The 26,779-nt window shown below is 54.4% G+C and overlaps 1 protein-coding gene across 1 annotated transcript in view; it reads right to left on the bottom strand.

Annotated features, from left to right (window-relative positions):
• The window catches only part of BCR (BCR activator of RhoGEF and GTPase), a 129,699-nt gene that overhangs the window by 5,516 nt on the left and 97,404 nt on the right, over positions 1-26,779 (bottom strand). The window contains exons 9-16 of the mRNA XM_026448220.1: positions 19,105-19,226; positions 18,016-18,184; positions 15,925-16,044; positions 15,059-15,134; positions 13,515-13,619; positions 12,726-12,800; positions 10,367-10,464; positions 7,820-7,951 (exon numbers count right to left, since the gene is read on the bottom strand). Coding sequence (XP_026304005.1) covers positions 7,820-7,951; positions 10,367-10,464; positions 12,726-12,800; positions 13,515-13,619; positions 15,059-15,134; positions 15,925-16,044; positions 18,016-18,184; positions 19,105-19,226 — 897 coding nt within the window. The remainder of the gene's footprint in view (positions 1-7,819; positions 7,952-10,366; positions 10,465-12,725; positions 12,801-13,514; positions 13,620-15,058; positions 15,135-15,924; positions 16,045-18,015; positions 18,185-19,104; positions 19,227-26,779) is intronic.

Here is a 26,779-nt window from a genome sequence, read left to right as displayed (position 1 = left end):
ATGTCTCCTAAATGAATGAAAACATACGTCCATACAGAGACTGCTATCAAGGACATGTTCGTGGCTGCATCAACCTTAACAGCCTAAACTAGAAATGATCCAAGTGTCTGTCAAACAGTAAATGCAGAAACAAAAACATGGTATATGTATGCAACAGAAAATTAGTCATAAAAAGGAATGAAACAATGCTACCACATGAACAAGTCTCAAAAACAAAATGGTAAGTGGAAATCAGTCAAAACAGCCCGCTCTAGTATGATTCCATGTTTATGAAATGTGAAGCTTACCAAAACAAAATGGTAAGAGGAAATCAGTCAAAACAGCCCACTCTAGTATGATTCCATGATTATGAAATGTGAAGAAATGGGCAAATCTCTAAAGACAAAAGCAGATCAGCTTGGGTCTGGGAGTCGCTATAACTGGGAACAGGGGCCGGGCACTGTGGCTCACATCTGTAATCTCAGCTCTTTGGGAGGCCGAGGCAGGAGGATTTCTTGAGCCTAGGAATTTGAGACCAGCTTGGGCAGCACAGCAAGACCCTGTCTCAAAAAAAAAAAAAAAAATTAGCCTGGCATGGTGGTACATGCCTGTGGTCCCAGCTACCTGAAAGGCTAAGGTGGGAAGAGTACTTGAGCCTGGGGCATCAAGGCTGTGCTGAGTGCGGCTACACCACTGCACTCCAACCTGGGCAACAGGGCAAGACCCTGTCAAAAAAAAAAAAAGGAACAGGGAAATTCTTTGGGGTGATAGAAATATTCTAAAACTGGATTGTTGGTAAAAGTTGTACAGCTCTGTAAATTTACTACAAAATCATTCAGTTATAAAAATAGATGCATTTCATGGTACAAAAGTTACAGAAAAATGTAGGGTCTAAAAGTGGCCCTCAACAGAGCAAAGAGGACCTGGGTCACTATCCATGTTGATAGTGGTGTGCTTCTTCAGGAAGAATCCCATGGAATCTGTGTAAGAATTTGCTCATGTGCTCTTACATTTTCATGATGTTTACATCTTCAAATCTTCCCCAAATATTTGTTCAAAACAAACATCACTCATTTTGTGTTCCTGCTTCAAGAGACCCCCTGGGGCCTGCCCCTCTCTAAGTCTGTGTAAGAGGCTACGTAAGTTTCTCTCCTCTTGGCACCTCTGCCACACGGACCATGTCTCTCATCTCGGAATGCCCCCCAGGCACATCAGCGACCCCTGCATGGGTGAATGGCTGGGTGGATGAGACCTACATGGCCCTGAGATAATCCTTGAAATACAAGTGGGGATTGCATTTTGCACGCAAGTCGGGATCGCTATTTTGGCTGGTTTGTCTCCGCTGCTGGAGAGTAAACGTGGAGGACAGGGCTTTGTCCAGTTCATTCTCTGTGGTATCTCCAGGATCCAGACAGAGACATAAAACATACATCTATATCTGTAGGTTATTTAATACATTGTTCAATGGATCTAGAGTTTATATACATGTAGTAAAATATATATTGGCACAAAGCAAGTACTGTTACATGCACTGGAAATTGCTGAGCCAGGCACCTGCCCTCTCACAGGTGAAGCTGCTGAAGCTCCCAGGTGTGGCTGGGAGGCGGCAGGCCAAGCCTGGGGCTTCTCCACCACGCTGGGCATGCGCCCCATGGTGGTCGGGGCCTTCATGGTGAGGGGGCTGGTGAGTTCACTGACTTTGGACTCCCACATCCATCCTTGCACCATGGGCAGCTTTATCTTAGAAGGCTGAGAATTCCTTACTTTTTAAAAAAAATTGTAAAATATGCACAATGTAAAATGTCACACTTGAAATTTTTTTTTTGTTTGAGATGGAGTCTTGCTCGGTCGCCCAGGCTGGACTGCAGTGGTGCGATCTCGGCTCACTGCAAGCTCCGCCTCCCAGGTTCACGCCATTCTCCTGCCTCAGCCTCCCAAAGATTACAGGTGCCCGCCACCACACCCAACTAATTTATTTTATTTTATTTTTTAATAGAGACGGGGTTTCACCGTGTTAGCCAGAATGGTCTCGATCTCCTGACCTCATGATCCACCTGCCTCGACTTCCCAAAATGCTGGGATTACAGGCGTGAGCCACTGCGCCCGGCCTACTTTAAGTATTTTTAAGTGTGCAGTTCAGTGGCATCAGGCACATTCACGTTGTGCAACCATCACCACCGTCATCTCCAGAACTTTTTTTTCATCATCTCAAACTGAAACTCTACACCCATTAAACAATAGCTCCCGGGGGCAGGTGCAAAAAGAACAACTTCCCATTCCCCCTGCCCCAGCTCCTGGTAACCTCTAATCTACTTTCTGCCTCTATGGATATGACTACTTTAGCTACCTCATGTAAGTGGAATCATACAGCATTTGTCTTTTGTGTCTGGTTTATTTCACTTAGCAGCATGTCCTCAGGGCTCACCCATGTTGTAGAATGTGTCAGAATGTCCTTCCTCTTGAAGGCTGAGTAAATATTCCATTGTATGGATTGACAGACATTCACTAGCAGGTGGACGTCTGGGTTCTTTCCAGTCTGAGGCTGGCATGGTCAGTGCTGTTGTGCACATGGACATACCCACCCGACTTGGTGTCATCTTTGCATTCACAAGCTGTTGCCAGGCACTTCCATGGGCTCTTGGGGGAACAGGTGCTGCAGAGTGGGCAGTCCAACAGGGAGACTGCCTGAAAATGGGTGGACCTCACTGCATGGTGGGCACTTGAGAGCAGCTGCCAGGGAGGCACCAGGAGGTCCCCAGTCAGACCTGCTGGCTTGTGCCTGGTCAGATGCCCACATAACCTGGGCTGGCAGAGAAGTCTGGGAAACTCCAGCCAGCCAGAGCACCAACTTCAAATGAAGCAGAGGCTCACTGGCAACAACAAAAATGAACTCTGATGCCCCCACTGGAACGTGAGTTGTAAGCCCAGCAAGTCACATAAACAGAGCAGGAGAAATGGGAGAAGACAAAAGTCTATGACTTGACATAATGTTGCCTTCTAAGGAGAATAGACAGGGCTAATGTGATTTAGCAACCTAGAAAATTTGCAAATGAAGAGAGATGCACCTATAATCCTAGCACTTTGTGAGGCCCAGGAAGGAGGACCATTTGAGGTCAGGAGTTCAAGACGCACCTGACCAATACGGTGAAACCCTGTCTCTACTAAAAACACAAAAAAATTAGTTGGGCATGGTGGCGCATGCCTGTAGTCCTAGCTACTTGTCAGGCCAAGGCAGGAGAATTGCTTGAACCTAGGAGGCAGAGATTACAGTGAGCCAATGTCGCACCACTGCACTCCAGCCTGGGGGACAGAGCTCTGTCTCAAAAAAGGGTGGGGGCTGTAGGCCCCTGTAGCAGGCTGCAGAGAGCCAAGCGCCTCCCACACGGTCCAGTGCAGAAGGCACCTGGTGTCACTGGGAAAAGCCCAGATTCAAAAAGGGTGGGCTCCAGAAACAACTGAAGGAAGAAATTCCTAACGGCAGCAAGGCTCCAACTTCCCCAGCTCTGCCGACTGGTGACTCCCTCTTCCATACCCCATCCCATGAATCTTGGATGGATGTTGATGCCTTCACCTTGAAAAATCCCTCCCTGAAGATGCAGACCCAATGTCCCCTGCTCTGTGAAGGCATCTCTGTCCCCTGACCTCACTTCCCAAATAACCATGCCATCTGAGCCAGCAGTCACTCTGGGCCAAAGTCTGCCCCAGCTCTTGGCACATTTGCCACATCCTTCCTTTCCAGCTTCTCTGATCTAGACCGTGAAGGCTGGGGACAGGGGTCTTCTCGTTCTTGGGGAGACCCCCAGGCATGACACACAGGAAGCCTTCCATGACTAGGGTGGCACAGCGGGTTCCTGGTGTCTGAGGATGGACCAGGATGGTCTCGCTCACTCAAATGGCTCATTCAGGCTCGGGGCTGGCTTGGAAAGGACACCCGGCTAGGGTCCTCTTGCACCAAGTCGGGTGGGTATGTCCATGTGCACAACAGCACTGACCATGCCAGCCTCAGACTGGAAAGAACCCAGACGTCCACCTGCTAGTGAATGTCTGTCAATCCATACAATGGAATATTTACTCAGCCTTCAAGAGGAAGGACATTCTGACACATTCTACAACATGGGTGGGCCCTGAGGACATGCTGCTAAGTGAAATAAACCACAAATGCTGTATGATTCCACTTACATGAGGTAGCTAAAGTAGTCATATCCATAGAGGCAGAAAGTAGATTAGAGGTTACCAGGAGCTGGGGCAGACTTCCTTCCTCCCGGGATCCCACAAACAACCCCCCAGCTGGGACTGGAACTCCAGGGAACAGGGCAGCCGCCGCCTACTTGGCGTGAGTCATGAATGCCCTTCACGCAGCAATCGGATTCCTTCCTGTCTAGCCATGGTTCCCACCCATCGCTCCCACTGACACAGGGACCAGGGGCTGGAGCCGGGCAGTGTCTGCTCCATTGCCTCCTCACAAATGTCAACAGATAAAGATAAGAACAGCAGCAAACACTGACCCCTCCACCCGTGAGAGCATACATCTCTCAATCCTCAAGGCTCCATGGCCCCCCACCCCAATTTAAAGGCGAGGAGGCTGGGTGCGCTGGCTCACGCCTATAATCCCAGCACTTTGGGAGGCCGAGGCAGGTGGATCGCCAGAGGTCAGGAGTTTGAGACCAGCCTGGCCAACATGGCGAAACCCCGCCTCTACTAAAAATACAAAAAAATTAGCCAGGCATGGTGGCACATGCCTATAATTACAGCTACTCAGGAGGCTGTGGCAGGAGAATTGCTTGAACCCAGGAGGTGGAGGTTGCAGCGAGCTGAGATGGTGCCACTGCACTTCAGCCTGGGCAAGAGAAGGAAGGTAGGAGGGAGGGAGGAACACATTTGAGTGAGTGGGACAGTAACTGGCCCAGGTCACACTGAGTGTGGTGGGGGAGTGACAAAGACTCTCCTTGATGGAACTCATCTGGTCCCTCAGCTCTTTATTCCAGCTAGATCCCATCCTTGGGCATGTTCTCAAGAGTCCAATTTTTGCAAGAATCCTGCTAAGTCAGTTAAGCCAGAACCCCTTGCCCTTGCTATCTGATCAGATTCCTCATCCCATGCCATCCCCCAGGGGAGATCGACCACTCTGGCCTGTCTTCAGCAAGAATCCTGTCGGGTCGGTTTCACCAGAACCCTCTTCCCCCTGATGTTACTTAATCATTTTCCATCCATCAACCCCTACCCTTCTTCTTGGCTATAAGTCCCCACTTGTCCATGTGAATTCAGCATTGAGCCCATTTCTAAGCTTTCCATTTCTAGTCTTTTCCCCATCACAATAGCTACAAATAAAACCTGCTTTTACCACTTTAATGGTTGTCCAGCTTGGGTTTTTCTTCGACACTTACTGCTCTCCTCTTCCCCAGGATGGGGTGGGGTGCTCAGCCAGCACCCCTGGACTGACAGAAGAGCACAGGTCATGTGCATTAAGTACGTCAGTAGCATCACAGAAAAGAGTTTCAAAAGAGGGCCTGACACAATAACACAGGAAGAGGCCTATCAGCTCTTTTCTCTCTTTCACTGAGACCCCCAGTTACTTAGCAACAGTACTCAGAGGTCCTGGTTCAAATTCAGCCACTCCCAGGATTCCAGTGGTTGAAGATTTGGATGAGCTGAGTCAATGGTTGGCAGCACTGGAACCTCTACCTGGTCTGATGAGCTGAAAAAAGGAGCCGGGCACCCAGGCTGTGAGTATCCCTGGGCTGAGTGGTGAGGCTGTGCCAGATGCAGGCTGGACTGTGGGGGAGGAATGCCCTAGGCTGGGTAGGGGAGACGGAAAACATGGAGAGTGAGAGGGAAGGGGGAGCAATGGGAGCACAACCGGCTTTGCAGTCTGCTCCCTCCACCTCCCTGAATATCCGGGACCCTGATTCTGAGCAGGTTAGAGAAGCATCTCCTGAGTGTCAAATGAGCTCTCTCAAAGATCTGCTGCAAGGACCAAATGAGAAAGCACATGTGGCCAGGCACAGTGCCTCGGGCCTGTAATCCCAGCACTTTGGGAGGCTGAGGCAGGAGAATCGCTTGAACCTGGGAGGTTGCAGAGAGCCAAGATCATACCACAGCACTCCGGCCTGGGCAAGAAGAGCAAAACTCCAGTCTTAAAAAATAAAAAAATTAAAAAACCCTTAGCTGGGCATGGCGGGGCATGTCTGTAATCCCAACGACTTGGGAGGCTAGGGCAGGATTGCTTGAGCTGAGGAGTTTGAGGTTGCAGTGAGCTATGATCCTGCCATTGCACGCCAGCCTGGGAGACAGAGCTAGATACTGTCTCAAGAAAACAAACAACAACAACCAAAGAAAGCACATGTAGAAAAGAGCCTGAGCCGTGACCATCACCCAAACTATGACCATCACTTGACTAATGCTAAAACACTTCAGATCTCAAAGGAGACCAGCACCAAGTACTCCATCAAGAGCGGTGTGGCCCATCTGTGTGGTAAAATCTCTCATCATGAGAATCCACACAAAGGCTGGGAGGGTGAACAAGATAGTGCAGTGGGACAGGAACAGGGCAGCTGAGAGCAATTTTTAGTTAATTTATTTTGTTTTAGACAGGGGTCTCACTGTGTTGCCCTGGCTGGTCTTGAATACCTGGGCTCAAGCAATCCTCCTGCTTCAGCCTCCTGAGCAGCTGGATTACAGGCACGTGCTAGAGGAGCCTTTTTGATATTAAACCTGATCTTGAAGTACAGGGAACCTCAGGAAGCCCTGAGCCACTGAGTTCCCTTATAAGCTTCCAAGGTAGAAAAACAGCCAGTGGCTGCACCTCCCAAGACGTGGTCAGCCAGGCCAGGGTGGCCAGAACGGGGTGAAGCCGGCACTTGGTAAAGATTTGCTGATCTGAATGACAATGGGGAACCCATCAGCAAGATGACAAGTTACTCAGGGAAGGGCCATCCTCTCCCTTCATTCTTCCTGGCGCTTGGTATTTAACTGCACGAGGATTTTTACTTCCTGCTTAGGGAGGGAGCTGGGGCTTCCTGGGGAGCCCTGTGCTTCCAGGGGCATGTGGAATGCCAGACCCACTCCCTCTAGAGGCCTCTTGTGAAGATGGAAGAGAGAGCTGTAGCCACAACCCACTGATACAATGCACTATAAGGAAAGCGCAACCAGGGCTTCCTCCCAGCTACCCCCGCGGAACTGTGAGGGTGGGAACAGGAGAGACAGGGCATGGGGCGCCTGCTATGATCCTCCAGGAGGTGGCAGGCTCCCAGGGGCTGGATAAGCTTCTGAAAGACAGAGGGCCCAGGCAGTCTCCTTAAGAACCACGGCCCCTGTGCTGGTCCTGTACGGACACATTCTTGGTCCCACGTGGCAGCTTCCAGACTAGCCTGGGAGGAGACCTGTCTGTGTGCACCCTATTCAGAGATACAGCTCTATACCCTGGCAACTGGGTCTAGACCACAGATAGGGGATGCCAAGCAGGCAGCCTCTGGGACCCCTGTGCTTTCCTAAGAAGACTGGCACAGGATGGGCCAATTTCGGCCCAGGGCACCACCTAACCGTTCTGCCTTTGGGTTTTCCTATGGCTGGGCAGGAACTGAGGCCCCAGCTGCAAAACCAAGTTGAATGGAAATTCCTTTGGAAATGAGCCGACACAACAGACAGGCAGACAGAGGGCGGAACATCAAGACCCATCAAGATACATGCAGGCACCAACACAGGTCTCCCACAACGGATGTTTCAGAGTCACAGCTGCCCACCCCACCCCACCCTTGGTGCAAGGCCATCTCAGTGTCCCCAAGGGCTGCATGAAAAAGGACACCATGCATCAGGCAGGGGACGGTAGAGACGGCCGCCTTACTTGGACCTGGCCCTTCCCCATGAGTCGGTCTGTGCTCTCGCCGTCCTCCTTGGGAATCTTCGTCTTGTTGTAACACTTTTCGTAGCACAGTATCCTCAGGGTCTGGGAGCCCTCCAGCTCTATCTCAAATTCCTGCAGGCCCGAGGGAGAAGGGAAGTCCAGTGTGAACAGACAGGTCAACGTTATAGCTGAAGGGTCCTCTGAACCCAGGCTGTCCCTGTCACCCTTGCTGGCCCAGAGGGACCGATGCCTGAGACCCTCCCTTAGTCCTGGGACGCATGGAAATGTTCCCCGTAAGCAACCCTGGCATGAGACTGTGGCCCAGCCTGGATGCTTCCAGAAGCTCCGACTGTCACTCAAACCTAATCCAAACTCCTTACACCAGCATCTCAAAGGGTGCCTCACAATCTCCAGGGTGCTTGTTAAAAGATATTTCTATGGGCTGGGCGTGAGGGCTCACACCTGTAATCCCAGCACTTTGTGAGGCCGAGGTGGGCAGATCACTGGAGACCAGGAGTACGAGACTAACCTAGCCAACATGTCTACTAAAAATATAAAATTTCTATGAAATCTCTACTAAAAATACAAAAATTAGTCGGGCATGGTGGTGCATGCCTGTAATCCCAGCTACCTGAGAGGCTGAGGCACAAGAATTGCTTGAATCAAGGAGGCAGAGGCTGCAGTGAGCCAAGATCATGCCACTGCATTCCAGCCTGGCCAACAGTGTGAGATTCTTCCTCAAAAAACAAAAACAACAAAAACAAAAAAAACAACCAAAAAAAACCCACAAGAAGAAGTTATTTCTATGGACTCTGAATGATAATGATCTGTCAACACAGGTTCACTTTTTTGGTGGTGAGATTGTTCCGTAAGATATTATCATGGTGGATACACGTCATTCTACATTTGTCAAAACCCATAACATGTAACACCACGAATGAACCCTATCTAATGTCAACTATGAACTCTGGGTGATAATGATGGGTTAACGCAGGCTCATCAACTGTAACTCATGTCCCACCCTAGGGTGGAATGTCCATAATTGAGGTGGGGGGCAGGGCATACATGGAAACTCTTTGTTCTTTCTGCTCCATTGTGCTGCATACCCAAACCCACTCTTTAAAAAATGAATTCTATCTAAAAGGAAACAAAGAGTGATCCTTGGGGTTGACAAAGGAGGGACAGGGACTTGGAGGAAAACTGCTCCCCTAGCTTTCAAGCTGTCTGCGTGGGTGTGGTGTGAACCCTCTCCTCCGCCACCCTGATGGTGCCATTGGTGAATCTGCACTTCACACCAACGTGTGTGCACGTGTGGCTTCTTGCTAGGGAAATGGAGGAAGGTGAGGGAAGAAGAAAGCAGCAGGAATTTCTGAACCTGAATGGAGGAGTGGGTGGGTGGGTGTGTGTGCGCGCCAGGAACATGTGAGTGTCCCCAAGCCCAGATCTTCATGGACAGTGAGGGTGGTGGAGGTGACCTGCTACAATCTAACCCTCATGACTTCATGCCTCCCTGGAGCTTCCGTAGATGCCTGGCACCTGGACCTTTTGCACACTGCTGCCTGGCACCCTCTCTTGTTGTCTCTGCTGGGTCGTGGCACTCTTGGTCTCTGCAAAGGCTTCTTCGATGGACCCCATGTGGCTCTTATACCCCCTGTCATCACGGCTGCCACTCAGCCCTTTCTGCAGGGATGTCCAGGTAGTTTCCTGAGCTCCTTGTGCCCTTGTACTATTCAAGCAACATGTCTAAAATGATCAAAGAGTAGTGGATGCTGAGAAAGGAGACCTGGGTTCCAGCCCCACTGCTCGCTCCACCAGCCTTGTGACCCATGTAGACCAAGCAGCCTGGGGGCTCCTGGCTTCCTCCTTCGCAGGAGCGGGGGTGGGAAGCAGCTCTCTGCAGGCCCAGCTGCCTCACCTGCATCATCAAGAATGAGACCTTCCAGGTCACAACTGCTGCAGAAGCTGGGAAACGGCACCCCTCGTGGATCTGGGACTTAGTCAATACGGGCCTCTCTGCAATCATTCCTCCACTCCCGAAGGGGCAGGGCCAAATGGCTATGTGACTCACACAGCAGCTCTCCAAGGTGGAGGAAGGCACTGTGACACACAGTACAAGCCCAACACCCCGAGACAAGCAAGCAGGACCCTATAGTCCCTGCCCCAGCCCCATAGCAGAGCCCCAGGCTTCCGGAAGCCAAGAGAGTCACGGGAGCTCATTCCAACTTCTGTGGAAAAACACTATGGAAACCTACCAAATAAACAAACGCTAACAAACGCAGACAAAAAGCCCTTTTAAGTCTCTTTCCAAACACTTCTCCAGCAAAATAGGCGGCTTCTTTGTGATGGCGGGGTGGGTAAGGTTTTCAGGAACAGAGATAAAATCTCTTGGACACGTCACCTCCTGGCCCCCCAGGAGATTCCTGGAATTCAGCAGCACTGCCTTCGGGGGAAGCCCTCAGGGAGCCCCTGAAGGTTCAGATTCTCTCCAGTGGGAAACATCCTGTGCCCTGGCTGGCAGGCTGGGCCCTTGTGGCATCAGCTCCTCACCTCGTTCCAGTTTGGCTCAGCTGTGTCCCTGTAGACGCGCGTCTTTGCTTTATTCACAAAATACCCAAAGGAATCCACCTCCAGGGTGCAGTACAGATCTGTGGGGAGAAGGGAATATGGAGAAGGTCACAACTCCTCTCCACATCACCCACATGGTCTGTAAGAGCAGGTGTTATTTGCAGAATCAGAAAAAAAATACAAAAGTTTTTAACTTTTCTTTTTAAAAATTCAACACCTAACGGGGGTCTGGCATGAACACCAGCACCTCATGCGATGCCCCTGCCTGCTCTGTGGAATTTCCCTGGGGGCAGCTGGGAAACGGGACTTCCCACAACATTCATTCACTCAGTCCACAAACCCCAGCTAAGGCCCCTGTGATGAGAAGGCCCCTGCACTAGTGGGAACAGAGAGGTGTACACGCCATCGTTACACAGTGATGCCACAGCAGAGGCCAGCCGTCCTGGGGGATGTGGGAAGCTCCTGCATCCTACAGAGCAGACCCCGCTGTAAGTATTATCGGGCAAAGAGTCAAGGCAAAGGGGACTCCAGGCCACTGTGGGGCACAGGAAGCAGCTCAGTGCTGGGGAAGTCGTGGGGTGCAGGGGGAAGGGAAGGAGGCAAGGACTGCAGAAGAGCGGGGCTGGGCTGTAGGTGCTAAGTGGCAGGGTGGGGTTTATGTTTTGGAAAAACTACCTGAGACGGGGGATGGAGAGGCCTGGTGGTGGGGACCCTTTCTGCAGGGATGTCCAGAGCTACGACGACCAGGGAGGAGGCCACAGCCAGGGCCTGGCCAGGCAGCCAGAGACGATCAAGAAGCCTCACTGATGGAGAATGGCATTTAACGGAGGGAGAGCGGACCACAGTTTCCGGCTTGGCCACGGGGATGGATGGTGGTGCCCCTCAACGGGACAGGACAGAGGAAGAACAAGTTTGGGGGCCATGAATAATAGGTTTGGTTTGGGGATGCAAGGTTGAGTGCATGGGGCAAGGAAGAGATAGAAAGAAAAGTAATAGGGAGGCAAGGACAGACAAGTCTGGGACCACGGGGCAGCGTAGGGTGTCACACTGTACTGCTCACAGACAGGACCCGGGAGGAGATGCAGGGATGGAGGGAGGCTGATGAAGAAAACACCAGCATTTATGAGGCAGCCAGAGACAGGCCCGGGGGAAAGATTGTGTGTGTTACAGTATTATGAAGGTGCAATCTGCATGTCATATAATTCATCCATTCCAAGTGTAGGGTTTAAGGATTTTTAGGAAATTTAAACGCGAGTGCAAACAGCACCACAATCTTTTCACGACATTGCTCTGACCTAAAAAGTCCCCTTAGGTTCATCTGCAGTTAGTCCTCTCCTAACCCCATCCCCCAACAATCCCTGGTAAGCTTTCTTCCTCCACATTTTGCTGTTTCTGGGAACTTTTTTTTTGTTTTTGAGGCGGAGTCTCCCTCTGAAGCCCAGGCTGGAATGCAGTGGCACAAGTGCAGCTCACTGCAACCTCTGCCTCCCAGGTTCAAGCGATTCTCTTGCCTCAGCCTCCCAAATAGTTAGGATTACAGGCACCCACCACCTTGCCTGGCTAATCTTTGTATTTTTAGTAGACACGGGGTTTCAACATGTTGGTCAGGCTGGTCTCGAACTCCGGAGCTCAAGTGATCCACCTGCCTCAGCCTCCCAAAGTGCTGGGATTACAGGTGTGAGCCACCACGCCTGGCATCTTTGTATTTTTAGTAGACACAGAGTTTCATCATGTTGGTCAGGCTGGTCTCCAACTCCTGAGCTCAAGCGATCCACCTGCCTCAGCCTCCCAAATTGCTGGGATTACAGGCATGAGCCACCGCGCCTGGCCTCTAGAAACTTATACAGTGCAACTGACGTGTTACCAGCCTTTACTGCTCTGACAGCTCCAGTAGCTGGGGGAGACCCCCACTTAGAGGAGAAAGAAAAAAAGTGTATTATCCATCCAGCTCGACGGAGCAGCCAAATTTGCTCTGCTGTGGGGTGAAGCTGCACCGCTGACAGCCCTCCTGGCTTGGACCCAAGACTCCTAGGCACCCCAGGGGATGTCTGTCAAACTCCTCCCAAACCCCTGCGATTACACGAACCACCTGCAGGGGACAGCTCACCAGCTCCCAGGATCTGAGACAGGCTAGGGACAGGGCAGAGGCCACTACGGGAAAAACAATTCCACACCCAGAATGCATCAACAAGCACAAACACTCCACAGCAGCCAGGGGTCAAAGGTGTCCCGTGGTCATCTGAACAATCTCCCTGTTTCCCCACACCCTGCCCGATGAGTCCTTCCTGGGTGGAGGCCCTGGCTCGGCCACTGCAACCTTCCTCCCCATACCAGTACTTACTTGAACTCTGCTTAAATCCAGTGGCTGAGTGGACGATGACATTCAGAAACCCATAGAGCCCCGGAGACTCATCATCTGTGCAAGAGACCAAAGAGGTGAGCTTCTGTTGTCCCGGGAAAGGGAGGCAGGTGACAAGCTAACTCTTCAGAATCAACCATCCGGTGGACACCGCGTGGCTGCCATCTGCCCAGCACAAGGCAAGCCAGTGTCATGGGCCAAAAACATACCCATCATGATTTCTGTCTTGGGGACCTCAGGATCCAGTTGGTTTCACAACACAGGCAAACCAGTGACCCAAAGAGTAATAAGGTTCCAAGGACAGCAGAGGGGGTCGGGGTGACGTGGGATGTGAGTGGGGTGTGTGTGGACACATGTGCATAGTGTATGCTGTGTGTGTGACTGAGCATACGTGCAACAGTGAATGCAAAACTCAGCTTGACCAAAAGTGCCTGCTGGCAGGTAGCTGGAGGAGAGGAGGGCTGGGAGGATGGGAGTGGGGCCAGATCCAAGGCACAGAGCATCTGAGGAGCATCTGCTGCAGCCTCGTGACTAGGAATAGAAGTTGTGCATCTCCTCAACCATCCAGCAGCAGCCACTCAGGGAGAAACCGCTCTTAACCCACCTCGTCCACTCCTGGGAGGAGACAAGAGGCCCTAATAAGCACAGCTCTTCCTTCTGCACCAAAGTCCACTAGTCCCAACAAAAGTGCCAACAGGAAGGGGGGATCAGCCTTCGGGCTAGCTGCCCGCCCTCCCTACAGGTGCCCTGTACACAGGAGGGCGGGCCCACCTTCCTTGTTGATGGTCAGCGGAATGCTGTGGACGGTCTGGAGTTTCACACATGAGTTGGTCAGCATCTGCAGCTCCACAGATGTCAGGGAGAAGCTTTTGAAACCTGGGAGGTTGGAAAAGAGGTGCACCAACTGGTCAGTCTGCTCCTTGGCCCTCTGGCCCCTCCCGCTGGACCCCCACCACACCCTGGGGAAGGGGCATGGCAAGAACTGGTGCCAGGGCTTGGGGGCTCAGGAGAGGGCACTCGGCTCCCAAGTGCAGTGCCGGTCTGGCAGCAGAGCGAGGTGTGGCCTTGGAGAGCCCAGGCCTGCAGAAGTCTTAGCATGAGACTTACAAACACACATGTCCCACGCTACCTATGCACAGACATGCGGCAGGTCTGAGAATGAGCGGCTGGACTGGGAGCATCTCCCTGTGAGGTCTCCCAGACAGCAGCTTGGCTCTGCCCCTCCTCTGCTAACACAGGCCCTGTTTCTCCACCAGGTGAGGAAAAGGGGCTTATTTCTGGGCATAATGCTGAACAGGCTACAGAAGCTGCCACTCTGGAAGCGGCTGGGGCTTCCATGTTATGACAGTAAACCCTGGGACACAAGCACTGGCAGGGCTGCCCGGAGATCCATGTTCCTCCAGGCCACGGTGGCATTGGGGGCTGAGATGTGGCTCTGCATAGGTGAGAATGATGAGCCTGAGGGGGCGGGAGGTCAGGCCAGGCCAGAGGCATGCAGAGCCCCAGCCCAGCATCCCTGTGAAACACCCTGCTTTGCAGGAGATGGCCCACAGCTGTGGGAGGACTAGGCCACCTGGATACAGTGCTCAGCCCAGCTCCCCCTGCAAGAGGGACAGTGGCACACAAGAGTCCCAGTGGGAACATCTTGGTAAGGATGGCATGTGAATCCCAAACCTCCAAGGAGGGAACCGGGGCTGCCTTCCCCAGTGACACTGCCAGGCGGGACCCGAAGGAAGGAGCACCCTGACAGAGGGAAGTGCCCAGAGAAGGAAGGGGCTGCCCCAGACAGGAGGGAGTGTCCCGGTGCTGAGAGCCGGCAGCCCTGGCCATATGAACAGGGCAGTGGGGCCAGCGCAGTGTGGCTGCCCAAGTGGGCCCAGCCAAAGGCCCCTTTAGCATCAGCACCTGCTGGGGCAGGGAAGGCCCAGGGGTGGGGAGCAGATGAGGGGAAATGGGGGAGGCCAAGAAAATGGGGTGGTCCCAGAAAGGCCTAGGGGGCAGGCCGGGGGTGGGGTGTACGGGCAGCAGGCTGGGGGCAGATGGCAGGGGTGTGTGTAGGGGTGGGTGTGGAATCGGGAAAGGACCTGGGGAAGGGGGATCACAGGGCAGTGGGGAAGAGTGCCCAGGGGATGGGGGCAGGATAGGCAGGCGGGGAGTCAAGAGGCCTGGGGGCCTATCAGGGCGGCTATCTCCAATGCAACACTTCACTTGGATAAAACCCCTCAAAATAAAAAAGAAGGTTTAAAACCACAGGAGCTGCCAGCCTGGCCCTAATGCTTTGAAGCCCAGACCTTCTCGGGACAGAGGATACTCACACTTCTTCTGCTGCTCCCGGATGTTCTCCCTCCACTCTGCACGCTCATAGTCAGAGGAGATCAGGAACGTGTAACTCTAGGGTGGGCGAGAAGAACACACCCAGTTATCTCCGCCCTGGCTACACGAATGCCTGGTAGGCCCGGGGCACCTCAGAGCACACAACTCATACCTCCAGCTGGCTGGAGCCCCATGGCCAGCTGTGCTCATGGCCTGGCATGTCGCTTCCGGCACTCTCTACCCTTCCTGCCAGCTGGCTGCCACAGCACCTGTGGCACAAGCTCTCACCTGAACCACATGGGTCAGGGTGTGATGCTGGCACAGGGGCACAGCTTAGGGACATGGAGGTGACCAGGTGGGATCTGCAGAGGTGAAGATTAATCCAGACCTGACCTCCTGCATTCAACCCACAAGCCCCACCAGCAGAGCCCACCAGCAGCCTCTCGTGGCCAGGCTAGAAAACAAGTCATTCTGGACGTTGACAGATACGTGTTGACAGGAGGGAGAGGCCCAGGTTACAGATAGCAGCAGGAGCCAGACTCAGGACAAAAGATGCGTCTCTGGCCCTCAAGGTCCCGGGACAGCATCCCTGTACCAAGGGCCAGGTCTGCACCTGCTAGGCTCCCCTGCCCTATACCCTCCCCAGAGACCCTGCCCACTCCCAGTTGTGGAAGCTGAGCCAGCTGCCACTCAACCTGGCGGCTACGGCCCAAAGCCCCAGACAAGGAATGAGTGTGCTTGCATGCACCATGCTGGACAAGCCTCTCTCAGTCTGGGGTGCGTCCAAGTGAAAACGCGCTGCCATGAGGCAGTCAGGAGCCCACCCCAGGCTGGGAGAGCAGGAGGGGCCAGCACAGCAGGCACTCACCTTGCCATTGCGGCTGTGCACCCTGAAGGCCATGCTGGGCGACATGAGCAGCAGCAGCGACTCCTGCTCCGACAGCTTCTTCTTCAGCCTCTCCGTGGCCTTGCTGCCCTTGTTCGCCCTCTGCGGGGAGATGCCACAGCCTCACCTTCCCATTCCAGCACCCCACACAACCCACTCCCACTCCATCCATCCCCACCCACCAGCTGCATTCAGCCTGCAGAGGGCGAGAATCCCATCTCTCCACTCAGCACAGCCCAGGGCCCCAGACTGCAGTTGCTGGTGGCCTTTGGAGGACAGAAACAGCCTTTTTACAGGGTCAAGGCACGGCACAAGCTGCAGGACATGCTCAGTAAACCTTTTTTGTAGGAATTAAGTCTTTCCTCTCGTAACGGCGGAGAGAAGAGACTTTTACAAACATCCCTGCCTTTCATTTTCCCAAATTCAGACAATGTCCAGGAGGCCGTTGTGACCTAGAGGGTCCCTCACCCCCTTCCTAATCCAACTAGGTTGCAGTATCGGGCCCCCTGGGCATGTTTGTGGAGGTCCCAGCAGAAGGCCAGACGACTGTCAACAGAACCTGGATGGGAAGGCCCTTCCTACGCTGAGCTGCGTGTTTCACTCTAGAAGCCACTATCCCTGGGGAGGAGAAAACTGTGCTGCCTGTCACCTGGTAGGGCTCCATCCTATCCCATCCCCCAAAGAGCTGAACATGGAGAATACAACAGTAACAGTCAATAGGTCTCAGGTGCTCTGAGCACTGGCTCCCACTATGTGTGGAGACACCCTACCTTGGAGGTCACAGTCCCACAAGGATGAACAATAGAATGTTCACCCCAGTCTCGAAGCTCCCTGTGTTCCTAAGTATCCTGGGTTTGGGTACAGCAGGCTGGGCAGCTGGGCAAGGGCTGAGGAACTCCTGTCCTGCTGCATCCACCCTACCTGGGCATCCCTGGACCCAGGCCTAACCTTCTTGCCACCCGCCTCCTCTGGCCTGGCTAACCTTTGATTGAGGGGCTCGTCCTTGCCATTTTTACAGTCTTCAAACATCTCTGGAAAAAACCAAGCGCCAGTAGTCCTGAATACCTGGAGGGGTGGCACTCTCACCTGGGCCTGGCCCACATCAGGGTAGCTTGCATGGGGGACAGCCAGCATCTCCCCCAGCCCCGCATGCTGGACTACTCCAAGCCCTCCACTGTCTGGCTGTGACTTTTTCTCTGGTGACTCGGTACGTCACCCGTGTAATGGAACCACACAGCAAAGGGCGCAGCCTGGGTATCAGGAGACCACACACTCGAACAGCTCAAGCCCGTGGCCAGAGGTGAGAACCCAGAAGCCTCTCTCCCGCCCAGCTGACTGAGCTCCCGCGTTCCTGCTGCTTCCTTAAAAGGACCATCCAGGCATTTGCCTGTGAACTTACAAGGGATCACACCCTGTTCCATTATAAATACTGCTAGCTGTCATGCGCCCTCTCTCTCTCTGACTCTTCACTTCTGCCTTGTGTGACCCAGGGACAGAAGACTGCCCTCCCTACTCATGGCACCTCCTTGTCCAAAACCTACAGGTAAAATCTCTGCACTTGTTTCGTATTGTGGTGGTGTGGTTCTGAAAAACTAGGAGGTGTTTGCTTAGGTTAAGTTTTCCCTGGGGATGCCAGTGAAAACACAAAATCAGGCTCCCAGTGCCACAGCAATGGTCAGGCAGACGTAAACTGGACCCAGTATAAACAAGTTTCTCTTGAGAGGGACCCCCAGTCACAGGTCGGACAACTAAGTATGAGGCAGTCCACCAGGTGCAGGAAGTATCCCGTGAAAGGCACATTGTAGAGACCATGACTAGTTCCCTTCGTTTTTCTGGAGGGCTGGATTGGCAGCCGCTGGTATGATGCTCCCCACTGAGCTGGGGGTTCTCAGAACAACTGGGCACCTACCTGTGCCCAGATGCCAGCTCTCCCAGAGCTGAGAGCTTACAGGGGTCCCAGAGACCAGATCTGGGGCCCAGAGGCCTGATGCAGAAAGCACCCACTGGCCAGGTGCGGGGGCTGCTGCCCACTCAGACCACGCCGAACCCGGCCCTTGCTCCCCTGGCATGCACCTTCTCTCTCTGGATGTCACTCTTGATCTGGGAGATCTTGATCTTCAAAGCGTCCAGCTCCTCGTCCGGCACCAGGGGGATGTTGGGCACTGCCTCCGATTCGTCCACCATCTGGAAGCTGAGATCCGTGAGCGGAATGTACCATTTGCAGTCATACTGCTGGGTTTTGCTGGGGATGGGGAGAGAAGAACGTTCACATGCACTGGCTGCCTTCCGTGGTTGATGTCACTGCTGTGAAGAGGCCAAGAGCCCATGTTCCTGGCCATACATGGTTTACCTGACCTAAAACCCAGCACATGTTCCATGGAACAGACTGGGATGAGGCCACTGGCAGGCGCTGGGATTCCTGGCAACTGTGATTCCTGGAAACAGACACTCTGAACATGTGACCACAGGCCCCAGGCATCTCAGGAGTCTAGATCCACCTTATCCTGAGCTGGCCCTATGGTTGAAGGCTCATGTGGGAGCATATCAAGGCTTCACGATGACAGGACAGGACTGAAATCCACCCCCAGGGCCATAGAGTTTGAGGGACTACAGATCTAGCTGGTCATCCCCTCGCCTGACAGATGGGAGAACTAAGGCTGTCCTCTGAGTTGACTGATTAAACCTACTCAGCAGGGAAACGGCAGGATGCAGGGAAGAGCCCCGTGCTGGTCCTTCCCAACATGGCCCTCTTTGCTTCGTTCCAACCTGGTGCAACCTGGGTGAACCCAATCCCTGGAGGGAGGAGGGAAATGTGTGCAGGCCTGTGCCGAGAATAACTTAGAAGCCACCACCAGGCACGGGGAGATACAGGCAGTCACCACCCAGCACTGCCTGCAGCCCCTGACCTCACGCTTCCTGGATGGGTCCTGAGGTGGCCTTTCTGCAATGGTGCCGGAAGCCATGGTCAGGTTTACCCCTCACTACGGGAGTCAAAGCTGGTCACCATGATGCCTGACGACGTCTCCAGATTGCTAGTAGCAATCTTTAACCTTGAGCCTGGCATTGTGCTCAAGTGGAGCCGGAATGTAAAGACAGGGCCCTCCATGTCCTGGAGCGTCAGGGGGAGGTCACCGCCGGGATGGGGGCCACATCGTCACTCACCCTCCGCTCTGCTTCTTGAGCTTGGTGCAGAGAAGCAGGTCGGTGAAGAGGAAGACGTGGCGCAGCTTGCGGGCCCCCTCCACCAGCTCCACCATGAAGCTGTCCTTCAGCAGCTGCCGGTGCTGCGAGCACAGGGAAGGCGGGGTCAGGGCAGCCTGGGGTGATGGGTGGGGTGTGTTCGGCCCTCCCAGCCCAGCAGGAGCAGGCTGACCCAGAGACTTTCTCTCCCTGGGAAGGTTTCCCTCCCTCCACATCTGACCGTCACACCCACTTTCCAGAACGTTTTGTTCACCTCACAGTCCTGCTAACAGATCAGGGCTTATGTGTAACTTCTTTGTTCAGCAAATTTCCCAACCCCTCCTGTGTGTTCCACCTTTGGAAGAGGGTGGGGGAGATGGGGAGGTAACGGCTGTGGGTCTGGAGGGGCACAGAGCCAAGGGAACAGTCTGCTGTGAAGATGGGTGACGGGAGGGCCTGCTTTAAACAGGGAAGCCAGTGCCTCTCTAGGGTGGCAGCAGCGAGCCAGAATGGGCAACACGCCAGCTCTGCCAGGAACAGGTATTTCTGTAGAGGGACCATCTCAGGCACAGGCCCCTGTGGTGGGAAGAGATTGGTGCTCGAGGTAAAGATGGGGCAGTATGGTCTATGGGTGGAGATGGGCCCAGTGCACTCTGAAAAGTGGCAGCCCTCGAGGTCACGGCAAGGGTCGGGCCTGGTTCTGAGGGCAGCAGGAACTGGGGGTCTCACATCTGGAACTCCTAGTCCTCCCAACTAGCAGGATGGATAGGGTCCCCGGTGTGCAGGGGCTGCACCTCTGACACCTGCCTGGATACTTGCGGCCTGAGAAGGGTTAAAGCAGAGTGCAGGTGGGCAGCACAGGGCAGGGAGCATAGGCTAAAAAGCCACGTGCCTTTCTGCTTCTTGGTCTGCATCTGAAAGGCAAGAGTAGGTCCTTTTTGCTCAAGGGGCTGCTGAATGGGCATGTCTAGGTAAGTCACCCATGCCTGGGACCTCACAGGGTTGGGCACTGTGCTGAGGGTACAGGGATAGGAAGAGAGGCCGTCGCAGCAAGCCTTCCCCATGTTGGGACCAGTGCACGAGCACATGGCCTGAATTATTTGATCCAGTCCCTACAACAGGCTTAGGCAGGTCCTTAAGGAGAAAACTGAGCGTCAGTGAGGTACACCCTCTGTTCCAGGCAGCGCAGAAAGCGAGGGGCAACATTCACAGGCCTCTACCCTCAGGAGCCCACAACCTCATGGGTGAGAGACCAAGTGTTTAGTGGGCACCCAGCCCACCTGGTCTCAGGGAAGGCTCACAGGGGAGGCACATACAACAGAGGGTGTGAAAACCCAGTGTCTCCCCACAGGCGGTGCACCTGTCCCCACCTCGAGAAGTGAGCAGGCCCTGTACTCTCAGGGAGTCAGGCTGGTCCTAGAGTCAGACCAGGGGCCTCGCCCTGCTGTCAGTTGCCGCCTGAGGTTCTTCTCAGGGAGCCTCTGTCTCTCTGAACTTCCCCCATTCTGGGACCGCAGGCAGCAGAGCTCCCCACTGGCAAGTACAGCCTGGGCCAAGTATCCGACACTCTCGGGGTGGAGGCTTCATGTCACCATCATAAGCAGCTTGGCTCACGACAGCCAGCTGGCTCTTGTGAGGGGGAACCAACGACTTACGCACGGGCCGCTGGTGCCCATAAGTGGAAGGGGTAGGAACACTGCCGGCATGCCAAGGCCATGACTCATCGGCACTCACCCATACCCCGCCTGCCGAGGGCAGACGGCCGCCTGGTGACAACACTCACGGGAAGCAAGAAAATGCACGTGCACTTGGAGAAACATCATGTAGAGCTGGAGCGCTGAAGCCAGGTAACCCAAACTGCTGCATCTGCAGCGGGGAGCAGGTCTGAGTGGGGTCCCAGGACACTGAGGTCCTTCGGGAAGGACTGCAGTAGGTCCTCTTGGCAGGGACACAGCAAACGGCCTCCTGGCCTAGGAGGAGGGGTCTCAGGCGCCTTCCCTCTGGGGGCAGTGGCGGGGCTGGATGTCAGCCTTCTCCATACAAAGGCACTGAGCTTCTTGCCATCACCAGCAGAGGGCACCCCATGCTCAGCTCAGAAGCCACAGACCCAGCTCACTCTGCCTGCGGGCCAGAAATGCAGCTCCCTCTCCAGCAGTGGCTCCCCACAACCCACCTCTGGGGCACCCTCGGCCTTCAGCAAGGCCAGTGAGTGTCACACTGGGCGCCTGTAGCACCCACATGCCAGCATGCCACATTGAGAGGACACAGGCCTGACTGTGGGGAGGATGTGGTCCCTCTGGGGTGCGGGCTGAAGGCCTGGGAGGCTCGGATAGTGGACTTGGCTGGTTCTGGGCTACTCTTTTGATGCTGCCACAGCCTCCCCAAACCCCCACCCACCTGTGCAATTCTCATCTGAGGGAAGCCCGAAAGCCACAGGCACCCCAGCATGTCACAGCATCTTAGGCCCTGCTCTGCAGTCCCTGTCACCTGGCCCCTGCCCTCCCAGCCCACACAGCACCAGCACATAGCTGGCAGGCCCACGTGGTGTGGCGTATGTCACTCCCTGCCCAGATGTCCCTCTCGGAAGCACTCAGCAGCTTGGTCCCCGGCCTGGAATACAGGACAGTCGGCCTTGAAATCAGCACAGGCTTCCCACATAGCCCACCTGAGTCGTCCTCCAGGGCGCACGGCAAGGGTGGGCCGGGGTCACAATCCTGACTGCATCCCAAAGCTGGCATAAGGCCACGTGGCTAGAAACCACTGTCCCCAATGCTCAGCATCTCACCTAGGGCAAACACTCCCAGCTAGAGCTGTGGGACAGAGCGCGCCAGGGCCTCAATGGCCCAGGACAGGGACAGCACCACACTTTGGAGAGCTGGCTTGCTGGCACCGTGGGAGCCTGTGTGTGAGAAGGGCACAGGGGAAGATCCTATGTGTTCTGTGTCTGTGTCTTTGTGTGTCCCTTTGTGCATCTCCATGTCTCCGGGTGTGTTCATTCTCGTGTGAGTGTGAGCGCCTGAGCATGTCCTCATGCCCAGACCTGTGGCCTGGGTAGGTGTGTGCCCATGTGTCTCACTGTGTGTATCTCCATGTTTCTATTTGTGTGTATTTCCAAGCAAGGGCATGTCCCTGTGCGTGTCAGGCCTGTGTGTGTCCTGGTGCAAGTAACCCCGTGTGGGCGTGGGTCCCCGTGTGTGCTGTGGGGCGGGGCAGGGCGGTGGGACAGCAGGCCCCAGCTGGCAGGACAACACTCCCCTTGGGGAGCCCCCCCACATCCCAGGTGGGAAACACCAGCTGGAAGAAACACCACCTGTCTCCTTGAACAACTAAAATCATCATCCCTACAGGAGTCCCCAGAAAGCAAGGGCGGCCAGGACAGCCTGCATCTTCACTGTCACGAGCCTACCCTTCTCCTTCTCTGTGACGATGATGCTGGCTACGCTCCTCCATTTCTTGGAGCCTCTGTTTCCTTAAACATGATGGGGTGAGAAAGACTTGTCTGGTGGTATGTTCTCAGGATTAAATGAAACTGACCTGCAGGGTCTCACACGGGGCTGTCACTCTTCACCATGTCCTCTGCAGGTGGGCATGTGACAGTCACAGCTTCCCGTGAATCACACCACTCACTCCTCACCAGGACACTACGAGGCAGGCACCATAACCCTCATTTCTACACACAAGGAAACCGAGGTCCTGTGAGGTCACATCATTATGTGCCTTCTGTCTTCCGAGGAAGGGGTCGTGTCAGGCTGGTGGGCGTGAGGGGCACCTCCTTGCTAAGGGGTCTCCCCTCAGGCCAGCCACCTCCTGTAGCTGTCGCCAGTGCAACATTACCCCCCACCCACAGCCTATCCAGGGCCTTCCCAGGAAGGCCAGCCTGGAAGAAGCACACTGTTAAGACTAAAAGTTTCTGTCCCCCTCAGAATTCATGCTGAGGCCCTAACTCCAACGGGCTGGTATCTGGAGGTGGGGCCTTTGCGAGGTGAGTAGGCATAGACGAACCCACGGGATGAGGTAAGTGTCCCCACAAGAAGAAGAAAGACAGGTCCTTTTCTCTCTCCATGTCCACTCCCAGGAAGGCCATGTGAGGATACAGTGGGATGGCAGCCGTGCTTCTTACTGCCCTCACCAGAACCTGACCCTGCTGGCACCCTGGCCCTGGATCTCCAGCCTCCAGAACTGTGACAGGTAAAGGCCTGTGTGTGGGCCTCCCAGCAGACAGTACTTTGTTACAGCAGCCTGAACCGACCATGACATGCTCCAGCAACCAGAGACCACGGCTCCATGGAGATGCTGGAAACCTTCCCCAGGTACAAGAACTGCAGTTTGATCATCAACAAATCAGCAGGGCCTTGACTGGTGGGACAAGGAAAAGTTGCCAAAGATGCCCATGTAGCAGCTGAGAAAGTGGAGAAGGAAGACAGCCCGAGTGAAGACCAAGGTGGAGCTGTCAGCTGCTGGCTGGTGGGGTGGTCCTGAAGGCAGCCAGTGGCCTCAGCCCCTGCTACCCTGCCCCCAGAGCAAAGCGCACACCCCTGGAGACCTGGCTGAGTGCCACTGAACTGGCTGCCACTGCCTGTCAGTGGCCCTGTCTATGCAGGGATGTGGCAGACTCCAGAGGTTCAGCAGTGGGACCAGGAGCAATGAGGGTCACCAGGCAGACCAATATACACTGCAGTGGAGAATGAGGTCAAGGGTCCTGCTCGTCCTTACCTCCCTCTCACCTGCTCTTGACTTGCCCTCCCTGCAGACTCTCTGGTCCCCAGGAAAGCCTCCCACGGCCAATGTGGCCCAGAAAGTTTCCTATGCTATGAGAAACACTATGCCAGGTGGAGGATAGGGCGGGGCCTGGGAAGAACAATGCTGGCTGATAGCCACAGTCAGGGTGGCTGGTAGCAGCTAGTATTTGCTGAGCTCTTTCTGGGTGCCAAGAAGGTGTGAAAAGAGCATGACGTAGAACATCTCATCTCACTCCACAGAACCCTCCCATGCAGCAGGCTCCAGCTTCACCACTGCCTGGAGAAGAAACAGCTCAGAGGTAAGCAACGTGCCCACGCTCCTGGAAGGAATTAGAACTTGGCCCAGACAAGTCGAGAACCCAAGCTTTGTTTGCCAATGTTTATGAAGGGTCCAGAAAGGCCTAGCCCTCGACATGGGCACTAGCCTTGCCATTACAGCTTCTGTTTGGTGTCCAGTGGAGCTGAGAACCCCACCCATCCTGTCTTCACCTCTGGAGTGGGCACCTCCCTCTCCGTAGCACCCTTGCAAACTTTGCCAACAGGTTCTGGCTTCTCCAACAGTTTTCCAACTGTTTTTTTTTTTTTTTTGAGACGGAATTTCACTCTGTTGCCCAGGCTGGAGTACAGAGTGCAATGGCGTGATCTCGGCTCATGGCCACCTCCGCCTCCCAGGTTCAAGCAATTCTCCTATCTCAGCCTCCCGAGTAGCTGGGATTATAGGCACGTGCCACCACGCCCAGCGAATTTTTGCATTTTTAGCGGACACAGGGTTTCACCGTGTTGGCCAGACTGGTCTCGAACTCCTAACCTCAAGTGATCCACCCACCCTGGCCTCCCAAAGTGCTGGGATTACAGGTGTGAGCCACCATGCCCAGCCTGCTCTCCACTCCTTAATCATCAACTGAAAGACTTTGGTCCTCCTCTGCCCAAGCCTCACCATCTCTCAGCCTCAAGCCTGCACTGGTGGTACTTTCCTGCTCTAGGGCCTTCCTGCAGCTCCCGTTTGGACTACTGCCAGTGTTCTTCCTATAAGAGGGGCCTCTGGGATCCCAGGCAGAGAACAGGTATTGGAGGTCATTGCCTGGCTGGCTCTTGGGAAACAAAACATCCAAACTGGATCATCCACTATGCTGCAGAGCCCAAGCCGAGGGGGTGCTGAGCAGCACATGGTGCCAAGGCTCTGAGGAGACAGACAGGCAACCACGTGGGAAGTCATCCAGTAGTGGGGATCGGTTATCTAACTGTGAAGTTAATTCAGCTAAACAAATGAGCACCACCCACCAGCCCTCAGAACCCAGGCCTGGAAAGAAACTGTGCCTGCCGGATCCTCTGATCCTGTTATTTTGGGGAAGCTAAGGAAGGCATTCTCCTGGCAGCACCTGTGGCTCATGGCCCCCAGCTGTGCTTGGGCCAGGATGCTGGGAAGCCGGAGCACCTGCCGGCCACCATTCAGCATCAAGGAGCCACCTGGAATGCAGCCCAAAGTCACTCTTCCCCAAAAAACACAGCCCTGGAGTCGTGGGATGTGGCTGAAAAGGGCCATGAGATTACAAGAGCCACAGTGGGGGTCTGGGGCTGGGGTGGCTGACCCTGCACAGGGCTCACATCTGGGCCTCTCCTCAATGCCAGACTTGCCTAGGCTCAGCAGGTAGCAATGGGCCGCCTCCCAGGAGGCCCAGCAGTTACTGCAAGAGAACCTCAAAACACCCAGGCCGACAGAGGCAGCTTTCCTCTTGACATCAAATGCCAGGGAAGCCAGAAACAGCCCCAACCCCTTGACGCACTCCCAGCAGCAGCAGCAGCAGCAGCAGCAGGGGATGGGGTAGCGTGTAGAGCTGAAAGGGACATCTCCTCCTCCTTCCTACCTCCAGGTAGTGCAGGAACAAGAGGATGGGTGGAAACGTCCTATTGGCTCACAGAGGAGTAAGGGAGCCAAAGAGTAACACACCCGAGGGGCAGACAGGTGACCAGGGGGCCTGTGGCCTCACTCGCATCCTAGCTTAGCTACTTAGTGGCTGTGTGACTGTGGGCAAGACACTCAACCTCTCTGAGTCGCAGTTTCCTCATATGTAAAAGGGAGATCACCTCTGACCCCAGAGTCGTCATGAGATCTCAGAGGCACGGTTCCTTTCTCCCTTCGGGAATTTGACACTCCATGTCATGTACCAAACTAAGAGATGGGCCCCACCCCTGGCTGCAAATTCTAAGAGGAAGTAGCCTAGAGCTCCTGTCCCCCCTTTCCTGGCTAGCGACGTCAAAGGAGCTTGCCCGTCACCTCCAACACAGATGGCGGCATGCAGGCAGGTCATCACCGCTCACTTTCATAAAGTCCCTCTCAGGCTGTGAAACCTTTTCAGTCTCAACACCCAGTGGAGGGGCCACGGACCCTGCATCATTGCCCTCAGAGAGCACAGGCACCCAGGGAAGCAAAAGGGTGTCCCCAAATCAGTACACTCTTAGCAGTGAGGGACAGCAGAACCTGACGGGGCTTCGCCCATCTGGCATCTTTCTTTCTGCATCAAGGACTGCAAACCCACTGGGCAGTGCCAGAGGATACTGAGAGGAGCATGTCCAGGCTTGGAGTGCCCAACTGATTAGTGGCATCTGCTCCAGGAATGGCAGGGGCTGGGGCACAGCACAGGCATCTGTCTATCATCCTGGCTTAGCCACCATCAAGCCACCTCCCTTAACATGCCTCGGATAGAAAGCTCTGAATGAAGGGGTGCTGGTCAGACCCACAGTGACTTTTCTAGAGTCATTAGTCCTCCATCTTGCTTTGCAGTTGAGGCACCCAGGTGACCCCTCCTCAACGAACAAATGCCCCTCCACCAGGGTGAGGTGCTGGGGAGGAGATAGATCCAGGCCCTTGCCTTTGTGAAGCGCCCAGCCCTTCTTTTTTTTTTTTTTTTTTTTTTTTT

Source organism: Piliocolobus tephrosceles, chromosome 19, assembly GCF_002776525.5.
Source record: "Piliocolobus tephrosceles isolate RC106 chromosome 19, ASM277652v3, whole genome shotgun sequence".
Taxonomy (NCBI): domain Eukaryota; kingdom Metazoa; phylum Chordata; class Mammalia; order Primates; family Cercopithecidae; genus Piliocolobus; species Piliocolobus tephrosceles.
The sequence above is the reverse complement of the archived record's forward strand: the minus strand, read 5'-3'. Positions and strand labels throughout refer to the sequence as shown.